Raw genomic sequence first — 13,817 nt, forward strand, 5'->3', positions numbered from 1 at the left:
GTCAAGAGTGCTTTAACAGATGCATAATTTTTATACAGAGCCTAGATGAAGACGCGGCATCGTTGTTCGTCAGTATTTTGTTTCCATAGCACATTAACAAAATATTTAATGACACGAATAACACTAAAAACAATACAATTACAAAATATTAATTATAATAATTATATTAATAAAATGATATAGGCCGCCTAGGCCTAATAAAGTCTTTAGTTCACGAAGCATCTGTGAAACTCTGCCATCTGTGAAAATCACAAGCAACTTCAAACTTGTTTAACAAGAAATATTCTTCTAATTTTTTCGCTGTCAATAATGTAAGTCCACAAGAGAAATATTCAGCCAGTAATTAAGATAGTTGCTGTAGCCTACCGTTATCCACCGTCGACTCTGAGAGAACGTGCTGTTAATGCAGCGAAAGCTCAGTCCGTTTCTGCTTTCGTTTTCAGGGATTGAGCGCGTTTACATGCACGTTATTAACTCGATTATGCTGAATAAACTGACAATGCATGTGGTCATGTAAACGGATTAACCCGTTTTCCTTTATCAGAGTCAAGTCATAAGTTTAAGTCGGCGTATAACCGATCGACTTTTAGATTTTTGCCTCTGATTTCTCCTGGCATTTAAAACACCTGCGTCATTGAAGTGCGGTGCGCATGTGAAGTGCATCCAGACAGAGAGAGCACTGGTAGGAGGACATATATCGCAGACTCCGACTCTTTCTTGAATCAAGAAATTAAAACGTGTTCACATCTCGTCAAACAGTCAAAATGCTGCAGATCTGTAACGGCATGAGAGGATAATGTGTGTCCGTAAATTTCCCGCTGACATGTTGAAATACTCCGAGTCAGATACAAGAATGATTAGGATCTTTTTTTTACCTCACTATACCAGGAAATAACCTGATTTAGCCTATTAATAAACACTCCACCTTTGCTAGCAAAATAGAAAAAAGATTCTCATTTAAAACGAAGTAATAAAACAAGCAAATTGATGAGTAAATAAGCAAGTTAATAATCAAATAAGTAAGCCCCGACCCCTCACGATAATATCGTGTATCGCCGATCTCACAGGCTGACGATAGGACGATATGAAAATGGAGCATATCGCGCAACCCTATCACCCATCTATATTTTAATTGCATGTTATTTATCTTATTGTGAATGATTTTTCCATGCATGTGTTGTTGTTGTTGTTGTTGTTGTTGTTGTTTTTTTATGTATAATTATTATTATTTTTTTTCAACAACAGGCTTTTCTCTGGTGACGTAATGCCGGACTTCTCCAATAATTTAGTCCGCTAAAACCCACCCCTTTCTTACAATCAACGGTAATCTCACATTCAGATCTGCCTCCATCCAATCAACAACCGTTGGATGCCTGGTCATTTTTTGAGGCAGCATAGATGTATGATCTCCCACAATCCTGTGAGTGTGGGAAGGTGTATGTTAGCAGAACATTGTGCCCTTAAGCTAAGATGGCAGCAAACATGCTGCACACTTCCACACGTGCCTTTGAGATGAATAGGGATGTTAGCGGACATCTCTCTCCAGGTATTACAGACCTCCTTGGCATTAACTCCGTTTCCTTGGGTGTCTTCATACAGAACTCTTGTCTGTTAAATCAGTGACTGACTGTGCAGCATGTCAGCTGCTTCTTAATTAGATGACTGCATCCTATGGGCCCTGTTTACACTTGGTATTAAGATGTGTTTTAGATTGGATCTCAAGTGGATGACATGTAAACGGGGTCGTAGTTTAGATGTGGTCGAATGTGTTTGAACAGCCGCAAAAGAGCTTTATTAAGGGCACATTATGGGAAACGCACCAGCCACAGGTGATTTGTGACCCTGGATCACAAAACCAGTCACATGGGATTTATACATCTGAAAGCTGAATAAATAAGCTTTCCATATGGTTTGTTAGGATAGGACCTTATTTGGCCGAGATACAACTATTTGAAAATCTGGAATCTGAGGGTTCAAAAAAATTTAAACATTGAGAAAATCGCCTTTAAATGTGTCCATTTATGTTCGCGATTGTGCTGCATTCACTCACAAAAATAAATGTTTTATATATTTACGGTAGGAAATTTACAAAATATCTTCATGGATGATCTTTACTTAATATCCTAATGATTTTTGGCATAAAAGAAAAATCGATCATTTCGACCCATACAATGTATTGTTGACGACTTGTGACTGGTTTTGTGGTCCAGGGTCACATTTAAACTTGGCTGATGACCCAAGTTTGGTTTGAAGACGAAAAACGTACCAAGCACAATGTTCTCCCACAATTCCTGATTTCTATCACACACTCTGATAGAAGTGAGTGGTCAGCATGGTCTGTAAATTGCGCAAGCTTATTTTGTTCATTACATTGAAAGATCTGAAAAAGGCAAAAGCCCATAGTATACATTTACTCGTCCATAGACCCTCCCCTCGACAGGGTTTTTCCTGGGTCATAATTGGTCTTCGGTGGTGGCCGATGGACACTGTCATCCTTTCTTGCCCTTCTTTTTTTTTTTTTTAAAGCTGTGATTTTTACCACTGGATTTCATAGCTTTGTAAGATAAAATTGTTCTTTGTTAGACCTAATAATTATTTTGGTAAAGGTTGCATTAAAAAAGTTTATAATAATAATAATAATAATAATAATAATAATAATAATAAATTCGTTACATTTATATAGCGCTTTTCTAGGTACTCAAAGCGCTTTACATGGAAGGGGGGAATCTCCTCAACCACCACCAATGTGCAGCATCCACCTGGATGATGCGACGGCAGCCATATTGCGCCAGAACACCCACCACACACCAGCTTACTGGTGGAGAGGAGACAGTGATGAAGCCAATCAGTATATGGGGATGATTAGGATGCCATGGGGCAAATTTGGCCAGGATGCCGGGGTTACACCCCTACTCTTTTTCGAAGGACATCCTGGGATTTTTAATGACCACAGAGAGTCAGGACCTCGGTTTAACGTCTCATCCGAAGGACGGTGCTCTTTGACAGTATAGTGTCCCCATCACTACACTGGGGTGTTAGGACCCTCACAGACCACAGGGTGAGCACCCCCTACTGGCCTCACTAACACCTCTTCCAGCAGCAACCTGGTTTTTCTCAGGAAGTCTCCCATCCAGGTACTAACCAGGCTCAGCCCTGCTTAGCCTCAGCGGGCAACCAGTCTTGGGCTACAGGGTGATATGGCTGCTGGATAAAGTTTGTTTTAACTAATAGTCTAATTTTCTACCATATACAATTGAAAACAATTAGCAGCTAGCTAACAACAACTTGCTTTGCACTTTTTTTTCAGGTTTCACCTCACTCCAAAATCCAGTCTAAACTAAAAGTTTTTTTTTTTTTTTTTGGTAATTTTTCTACACATTGTCATATAAATAACCTGAAAATACTGTAGTTTAAGGTTAAATCTTGCTAACCACTCTTACAAAAAAAAAAATGGGGTAAGCACACTTACATTCTCATTTTAAGAGGTGTTCTGAGTAAATGTGGTTTGATTTATTAACATTAATGTATTAGGCTAACTAACATGAACCATGAGCAATACATTTGTTTTGTTGTCTAGTCAATACATAGACTAGAGTCCTCCTCAGCATTAAATAGGATGAGAATGAAACTAGTAAGTGTGCATAGCTATGTCATAAAGGTTTCCACCCCCACGGTCACAGAACAAATATACTATTAAAATTAATTGTGGAAAAATATAAAAAAAAATTATATTAACTGACTTTCTATTAATGCAGTAGAGTGAATGACAACTGTCTGGTCTCCCGATGGCTTACATTATGAGCTAGCATTGAGTGATTTACAACAAAAAGCAAAAGAAAACATAATGCCTTTCTCTCAGATTTTTATTTATTTATTGCAGTACATAATGAAATTGGACAAGCTCAGTGCAGATTCATTTTCAGCTAATTCTTTATTTGTAGTTGGAATGTGTGCAAAGGATGCTAAGGATACACTTGATAATCCTTCAAAATAATCCAAACGAAGGACACAAAGCGAAGACTGCCTTACAAGAATCCGTCAATTCGAGACGGAGCTTGATGATGTGGCAGCCTAGATATGTAGCCTTACTAGGCCGCAGCCTGCGAATTGAGATGCACCCACAGTCAGTGGCCTTTTAAAGCCTTGTCTCCAGTGCAGCTGTTAGTAATTGGTTGTAATAAAGACATTCTAATTCGTCCACGAGGCAAAGTGTGCAAAGCACAACTACAGAGTGATCAGTTCATTCATTATCCAGGACGCACACAAATACATTGTACAAAAATTGGTAATGTACAAAATCAAATTTTTCTTTCTAGCATTTGCCTAATGTATAACCTAGAATAAAAAAAAGCTGTGCTGTTTAGTGAAGGTTTCTTACTGTTTCTTTAGCTCTTTATTACTTTTTCTCCTCTACCTGTATCTGACTGCAACTAATATGGGAATTTTAAGCCCTTGACTTGTTCAGTTATCTTCTGCAAAGCACATGGTATTGAGGTTTAAAGTTAACTTTGCGAAAATGTATTTTATTTGTTGGTGCTTTGCATTAGATTGCCATTTGAAAAATGCATATTTCGTCACATGAAAATCATATGAAGGTTTTTATCTGTTGCTCTTAAACCACTCCAGTCTGTTTAAAATCCGTTCTGGGAGTGAAAAGCAGCTCCAATAGAGACATGTCATGACCTTGTGCTTGCTCTGTGTTTTAATATGTGACGCATGCTGAAATAATTAAAGTGACGGAAACAACATGCCTTCATGAATATTTCATGTGACACATTTTCATGACAGTGCACTGTGTTTTTCCCTAAAGTACGTCTATAATAGCTGTGCAGTGGTTTCAATTCAACTTCTATCATATTCAAATTAATTTGTTCCTAGTGATGAAAGTGTATGTAATGTGCATAATGTAGTGCTTAAATATAACAATATTAAAATATATTTTTTTGTCTAGATGAAGTCAACAGAGGTGGATCAAGGCCTTTTCACAGACAGTTACTGCAAAGTGTGCAGCGCTCAGCTCATCTCAGAGTCTCAGCGAGTGGCGCATTACGAGGTGAGACCAGGTTTCTGTCTACATCCTGTCTGCTTGTATATAGAAATCTCTCTCTGTCTTTTTGTTTGTTTGATGGTAGTAATTTTAGATGCTTTTATCCAAAGTGTACTTACCATAGGGACAATCCCTCTGGAGCCACCAGAGGTTAAGTGCCTTGTTCAAGGACACTGACAGTAGTAACAACCAGTAAATACAGCTCCCACACTGTTAGCGTGCTTTCTGGACATTTTCTGTGATTGCTCATAGAAGGCTCTGTGTGCATGTCCTCTGATCTGTGTTGTGAGGAATAGCAGCTTAGCTGTATTGCACAGTGTTTCCCTGTGGTCACTGAACTGTGAGTTATATGGCCACTCGTCAACAGAGCTGTAACCTGAACTGGCCCGGACGGGAACATAATGTATTTGCCCAGACAGGCATGGAGTACAAGAAGAAGATAGTTTGCTGGTCAGTGTAAAATATTCATTCTGGTTTTGTTTTGTGTGAGCATGTAATTCATTTCGATTGTCCCATGAGGACTGAACGATCTAGCTATTTAACTAGTACAATTTCACTTAGTAATGCACCGAAAATTCAGCAACCGAAATTAATTGAGTGAAACAGCAAAAAAAACCAAAAAATTATTTGGGCTGCTGGGTCAGTCACTGACAGAAACTGTTTACTCTGATGCGTTTTGACTGTGTCAGAGTTCACACAGTGTGAATGCACTTCATCGCCCAAAATGGTAGAGTAGCAATGTGTAAAATTTGTTCGGCTGAAATATTGAGAGGCATGCTCTTTGCTGGTTAATTTTACCACTACTGGTTAATCACCTGTGAACACACCCTGAAAAGTTAAATTACCCAAAATGTCATTACAGAGATTTTATTTTCGGTTTCCATTTTCGGCTAAATGAATACTTTGGTTTCTGCGGTTTAGTAAAAAATTAATTTCGGGGCATTACTAATTTATTATCCGGTGGAAAAAGGCTGTCCATAGTGCATCTGAGACAGCTGGGTAAATTGCTAAAAGCTGCTAAAAAGCTAAAATCTTTTTGATGATTTTGGCTTAGATTTTGCAAACCTCCAGGCATTAAATGAAAAATGCTGTCATGCTCCTAATGTGGAAAGACATGCAGTAGGAACTGTAATTTTTTGTGGAGACCCAGATTTGTGAAGGAGAGTTTTTTTGTCTCTCTTGCTGTCTCACTTCAGACAAACTCCAAAGTGTAACGAATGCAAGCTCAGGTATCCACGTTTATTAGAGAAAACATTAGTATTTAACCGCCACTTTTAAAGAGCCACATGTCTGACTTATTAAGCATTTTATTAAAGTCTTTATAAGAGGCTTTGAAAAGTGCTTGGGAACATACAGAAGAAGTGTAGAATTGGTGTTTATTTACAGCCCAGCAAATATCACCTTTTTTTATGATGATGTATTTTTATAGTGGCAGAAAAAGGAAAAAGTATATTTGATCTCCATATAAAAAAAACATTGTATCATGATTTTCATAGATGCAGTAAGGAGTACCAGCATGTAGGGATGCACGATATATATCGGCCACCATATCGGTATAAGCCGATATGTTAATGTTTAATGTTATTGTTATCGGCCCAAAAAATAATTTGGCTGATATATTAAAGGCAGTAAATAATGGATTATTTCCTTCAGCTGAGACACTTTAGATGTGCACTGTTTGCCATGATTGTTTTAAATTGTTTGAAATATGAAATATGCAAAAAAAGGAAAATACAATTCAGTGCAACATGTGCAGCGCAAATCTGTCACATAAGCTACATAAAATTATAATGAGAACATTATAATTGTGTGCCTGGGACATGGCTTTTACTGATGATACTTTTTTTTTGTAATCAGGCTCTCAAAAATAGGATTTAGATTTATTGGCCAATATGCCGGTTATCGGCTTTCGAATATAAAGAATTATCGGTTATCTGTATGAGCCAAAATGTTCATATTGGTGCATCCCTACCAGCATGCTTTTGAAATTAAATATATACTCTGAACATAAAGGGCATGTCTCAAGTACACTCCAATGGCAATCAATAAACTGAAACATATTAGTGTCACAGATCTGCACTACATCTCCCATCACTCTCCTTGGTTCCCACCTGCACGTCATTCCCAGTCACTCACACCTGCACCTCATCATCACCCTCATCACTGCCTCTATAAATTCAGACACCTCACCCCAGCTCATCGTCCGGTCTCGTTTTCACATTGTGGACTATCTCCAGCGTCTCGTCCTTTCACAGTGTCTCCATTCCCTCCTGTGTTTATCTGCCTCGTCACCCACCGTAATTTCCATCATTTTCACCACTTGTTTTTCAATAAACATCCTGTTTATCACCCATCATCCTCTCCATCTGCATTACAGAACAATTACAAATGACTCAAACTTTCATTCATTTGCATGGTTCATTTACTAAAATTCATATTTGAAGTATGCACATAGTCTACTCAATCCTTTCTGTCGTTCAAAAGAAACTTAAACATTTTTCCTGAACTAATAAGGTGCAAAAAACGTTGGCATTAGATTTTATATAGAAAAAATTCTGTTTCCATTGAAATTGCCCTGGAGCTCATTTTATTGGATCTGAACTGTAGAGTCGAAACATCTACAGAGGCTTTAGCTCTCAGGTCATGGTTTTAGAAATTATGCTGAGGCACAATTTTTTTTCTTTGCGATGAGCTTTTAATCCTCACCCCTGAAACATCAAAGACTGAAAGAACGAAAGAGAGCCAACGACAGAGAGAGAGAGTGTATGTGAGACAGAGAGCGATAGATTGGAGGGGGAGAAAAGAGGGAGAGAAAATCTGAACTGAACAAATTAACATCAGCTGTATTAAAAGGGACATTAATAATGTAGAAAGACAATCATTGACAGGAACAGCCCTTCCAGAATTGGATTCCATTTTAGAGTCCTCAAGGCACCGGTAGTTTCCTTTATGTGCTCAATGCTATTCCATACCTTTTCATGTGTATTACCAAAGACTGAGAATATCACATGTACAGGTGTGATAGAAGTGATATAAATATTGTTGAGCTCCAGGAAAACATCTTCTTAATGTTAAATCCAAGCATTTGGTATAAGGAAATTAAAGATTCCTTTTTTCTATATATCCACTACTGACAATAGGTATGCAATGCCTAAAGCAAACAAAAGTTATCTGGCATCTTTTAAGCAGTAAGCGAGGTCTGTGGCCTGTGTCTCCCATTGGGTGTAATCTCTGTGGTGCACTATGCTAGTTGATTTCTTTTTGTTGTCTCTCTCTCTTACTGTCCCCTTGGCTTATGCGTTTCCTCTAGGGCTGCACGATTTGGGGAAAATTGTCATATTGCGATTATTGAGGTCAATATTGCGATTGCGATATAATAAACACATGGTTTCATGAGTCACCTTGCTTGGTTCTCAAGTAAAATGCACACACAGATTAGTGATAATGCTGAAATGTGTATTTCTCAATTCAAACTAGCAACAACAACTAAATGCACAGTGTTTTCAAATTAAAATAATATTTTTTACAAAATTAAATAGTGACATCTTTGCATTACTGCAAACTTGTTATTGTCTCAATAGTACAATAGTATAAAATAAATGTCATATTTACCTGTGCCCTTACTGTCTAACAGGTAGGACTGGACATGCATAAATTGAATAAAGTTATCAAACAGTTTGCACTGCATAAATTATAAATTAAATATAGACTAATCCTTATTAACCCTCTGGGGTGTTTTTGGGGTCCTTGAGATGTTCTGACATGCCCTGACATTTGTGCTTTTTTCAGTTGCTTATAAACATATTAATGGCAAAGGTGTAAATTCACTCTATATAGCACAAACAGGACTTCCATAATATGTGAGCCACATGTATGTACATGTTTTCATTTTTGAGAGAATAATGTTTATGCAAGGTTATCGAAAAAACTAAAAATTAAAGTTTCTGAAATAAGGCCACAAAACACATACTAAATATGTGGCAATAATACTTTTGACTTCATCGCCTAGAGTTTTTTCTTCAAAATGATGTGAAAATCATCCTGCCTAATCATTCACATAAAACGATACATTGATTTTAGTTTTGTGAAACACTTTTAGTTTGGAAAGCCAATATGCGGATGGGGCGTAAACGCTCCAACAGCATCATGCATATTTAGTAGTTCACACCTGGTGAGACAATGTCCCTGCATACTTAATGAGCCATTCATTCAGGTGTGTCACCTATAGCTAACTTAAATATACAAGCTTCATAAAAATGATCATTCTAGAAGAAAATTTCAGATGGCATTTAGAGGCTTTTGCATCTGAACTCTTCATATATACACACACACACACATATATATATATATGCATGCACATACATACTTTATAATCTTTTCAAAACTAGTCAACGTCTTTCAAAACTAAAGTATACATTTTGTCATACGTATTTCAAAGTAAAGCATTCATTAGTTAGTTGATGACTTTATTTTTGACAAAACACATACAGTATATATTCCTCATCTCAGTATAGCAATAGAGTTTGCTAAAAGCTGTTCATTCAATACAGCAGTATTTGAAAATCGATCATATTTTGTAAATTACATTTATATTTGCATTTATGTCAAAACCTAGACACTTTTAAACATCAAAAGGACATTTATTAATATGTATTCGTGTCAAAATGACAAATAAACAGATTTTCCTATTCAATTTTGCATGGAAACGCTTCCAAGACTCTACAGAAAATAATTTAAACATTAAAATATTACAGGTCAGATGTGTGTTTCTTTAGCTATAACCTAGAAACATAGCCTATGTAAATTTCATAGGTAACACTTTGCAAGTCCCATTTGTTAACAAGGATGTATTAGCTAGCTTTCATGAACTATATGCATTATGCAATATGCGTTTTTACTGCATGTATTAATATTTGAGCAGTACAACTGTAACTTGATCATTCATGTTAGTTCATTGAACATTAACTAAGGTGATAACAGATGAAATAAAAATTAAAACTCAATTTAAAATGTATTAGTAAATGTTGAAATTAACAAAATTGTAATCTTATTGTAAAGTGCTACCATTTCATATAAATCCAAAGAGTCATGCTTAAAGAAGATGGCCATTTAAATATCTGCAAAGGCCAGAGCATTAAAATTACATAAATGTAGACCTAGGCCTATATTACATGTATAGTCTCTCACTTTATTTGCTTCTATTTTAGAACACTTGATAAATATATAATCTAAATAACAATATGCTATTAAAGAAAAAAGAACTGAAATCGAATGCGTTTCTGATTTGCTTATGTTTCTGTCGGCTACATGAACATATCAATGTTGAGAAAGCAATCACGTCACTAGCTTTAAATATGAAATTCGCCGGCTAATGAATGCATAAAAGTGACCAGCTGGATATAAATAGATGGTAACAATTGCAACATAAAACATTTGGGTCAGGTTTGCGTGTGTTGTCACATTGTTTTAACCGCTTGAGGTAGCCATACTAATGTTATTCCTCTCAGACTCGACGGCAAACATACTTCTGTTCTTTCTCTGCTAATGCAGCATCTAGTCAACAAATTAATTACTTTATAATGATATGGCAATATGTACTTTAGTGTTCTGTAGAGCCCGACCGATATGGATTTTTGGGCGCCGATGCCGATACCGATTAAAAAAAAGCCAGATACCGATATATCGGCCGATATTATTTATGTGTATATTATAATACAGTAGCAATATTATTTATGTGTATTATAGTACAGTAAGTTTGGACACACTTTCCAATTGGTGTGTACAAACTTTTGATGGGTACTGTATATAGAATACACAGTATAAACAGAATAAATATATAAACGTTTTGCAATGATCACTCAAATGTGGTGATCAAACACTTGTGTGACAAAGATATGTAATGGAGGCAGGGTGAATGATAGAATGAGAATTTGAGCTGTAACCAAACTAGTTTGCATTGCATTTTATATTATATTATATTCTAAATACTGTTGCATAATCTTCACTAACGACTTTGTCTTTTAATTTAGTCACGTTATTTAAAACATAACTTGTATCAATAAATATATCAAAAGTGTCACTGACAAAACCTTATCTTCTATTTTTAATCTTAATTTCTCTAATATCTACCAGTGGAGGAAGAACTCAGATCTTTTTAGTAAAGTAAAATTAATAATATCATAATGAAAACGTTTATAATTACATATGTACAGTAGTTTTATACTATTTTAAATAAGTAGTAAGCAAAATGTACTAAACGTGAAACTAGGCTACTCTCAATGCAAAATGGCCCTATATAAAGTGTTATAATTATATAAATTATTGGAATATTGCTTGATGTTGTAACGTAGCAGAATGAGCTTTAACACTGTGTCTACTCTACACCGGACGCGGCCGTTATTTTTTGCCACTTTTGCCAGTTCTTTGTGACAGCTTTTAGGTGCTTTATTGGCAGCGCCATCTTTACATAAATCATCGCACGCTGCATTTTTTTAAATATTAATTTATCGGCCATTATAAATGCCGATACCGATAGTTAGGAAAATGCCTAATATTGGCCGATAATATCGGCCCGCCGATATATCGGTCGGGCTCTAGTGTTCTGTATTCATTCCACTTCGCTGTCTGTGTTTTAAATGCGCATCTGAAGTGTCAGCGCGTGTTCTCTCCGTGCCTCATGTGTTAACGTAAACAACTCAGCCAGTGATAGTTTATTTGGCCTCTAGTGGCCACTCTCGCTCTGTATAATGCCAGCAGTCTCTTCAGCGCTGTCATACTGTGTAATGACTGCGCACCCTTCTCAGCCGCTCCAGAAACGGACACAACCCAGAAAAACTATCGGTGTGGATTTTTGCCGATATCGATAGTTCCACAAATCAACTATCGGTAACGTTATATCGGCAAAACCAATGAATCGGTCGACCTCTAATCACAGGTGAATTGTTCTTGCTGTAAGTAACTATTAATGTGCATAGATCAACACAGGAATCGCTGTGCTATTCTATTGCTTGGAAGCTAGTTGATTTTTTATTTTTTTTCTCTAACCTGACACAAAACAAGACCTATGCAGATGGTCAAAATACATACTACAGAATTAATGTAAAATTTCCTCTAAAATTAGGATAGAAAAAAATACATTGACTTACCATTTAGAATTACACCTCATCTACATTAATGCTATAAATGGTGGTCAACCAAGTTTTACATTTCAGCATTTTTCTGTGATCTTTCTGAATATTGTCTCTGTGTGTGTGTACATTTCAAAAACTTGGGGTCAATAAGATTTTGTTTTGAAAGAAATTAATATTTTTATTGAGCAAAGATGCATTAAATTGACCATAAGTGACAGTAAAGACATTTGTAATGTTAGTAAAGATTTCTATATCAAATGAATGCTGTCCTTTTGAATCGTTCATCAAAGAAACCTGAAAAAAATGTATCAAGGTTTAAAAAAAAACAAAAAAAAAGTGTTTTCAAATAATCAGCATATTATAATGAACCATTAGGGGAGCGCGGGGCACAAAGTAACGCTTTTTGACTTTCTCAGTTTGTGTAAATCTACTTATGGTTCAGAGTATTTTTTTTTCCCCCACATTAATTTCCCACATGTCTACTACAATTATGTGTTTTTGTTTTATTAATACAGTAGCCTATATACTTTTTTCTTGATATAACCCGAAAGAATGGAAGTGAAATGTGACAACATGCCACATAGGTGGGGTACATTGTAACATGTGAGGGGCACATTGTAACATAACATATGACAGCTTAAAATGTTATCTGATCTAATAAAAAAAATATACAAAACAAACTAAAATATTTTCTAAATAAAATACAATTAAAAAACTTTTTCATATAAAATAATGGCAATTTTTAATAATTAAATATAAACTAATTTTTGAGTTTTGACTATGAACGCATGAAAACACAGCTATACAACATAGTTCAAAACAAATAAATAATTAGTAATTTCTGAACATTGACTCTCAGTCTTTATTCACCTTTTTCTCACGTTTTCTCAATAAAATTAATAAAAGTATAGAATATAATAGCATATTCCTAATAGGGGCACATTGTAACGCAGTGTTACAACATGCCCCGCCTGCACAATTGGGATTTAAACCCTGCTAGTGTCTTCTGCTAGTTAGCGAAGCATTAAATAACTATCTCAACTGTTAAATAACATCTTGGAGATTAAAATAATATCATTTTTGTCTTATTTTAAATAAACACAAAAAATAGAGATGAAAAATTAACTTAAGTAAGAAATTTACTTTTGCTATGGTTTAATAAATGTCTATGGATATCTTCAAAAAAAATTATAATTTTGGCGCAATTTTTTTTTCTATATAGTGTTGATATGGCAACTAGTAAATACACAAAGTTTCGTCATCCAAGCTTGTGCGGAAGTATTTAAAACAAGCGTGTTACAACTAGCCCCGTGTTACGTTGTGCCCCGCGCTCCCCTACCGAAGACTGTAATGGCTGCTGAAAATTCAGTTTTGCCATTACAGGAATAAATTACTTAAAAAATGTATATTAAAATAGAAGTTATTTATATTATAATAATTCATATTTAGTAAATAATATTTGACATTATTACAGTTTTTTTTTTTCAGTATTTTTGATCCTATTCAATACAACCTTGGTGAGCATAAGAGTCTTCTTTCAAAAACATTAATAAATCTTTCTAACCCCAAACTTTGAACAATAGTTTATATATTCATTGTGTGTATAATAAGCCGGCTTCTACCGCAAATGTAAAAAAACA

The 13,817-nt window shown here is 35.6% G+C and overlaps 1 protein-coding gene across 2 annotated transcripts in view; it reads left to right on the top strand.

Annotated features, from left to right (window-relative positions):
* Positions 1-13,817, top strand: part of zmat4a (zinc finger, matrin-type 4a) — a 137,872-nt gene that overhangs the window by 14,167 nt on the left and 109,888 nt on the right. For both annotated transcript variants that reach the window (XM_084115302.1, XM_084115303.1), the window contains exon 2: positions 4,952-5,053. In XM_084115302.1, the coding sequence (XP_083971428.1) occupies positions 4,952-5,053 (102 nt within the window). The remainder of the gene's footprint in view (positions 1-4,951; positions 5,054-13,817) is intronic.

The sequence above is a fragment of the Abramis brama genome (genome assembly GCF_963993115.1).
Source record: "Abramis brama genome assembly, chromosome: 5".
Taxonomy (NCBI): domain Eukaryota; kingdom Metazoa; phylum Chordata; class Actinopteri; order Cypriniformes; family Leuciscidae; genus Abramis; species Abramis brama.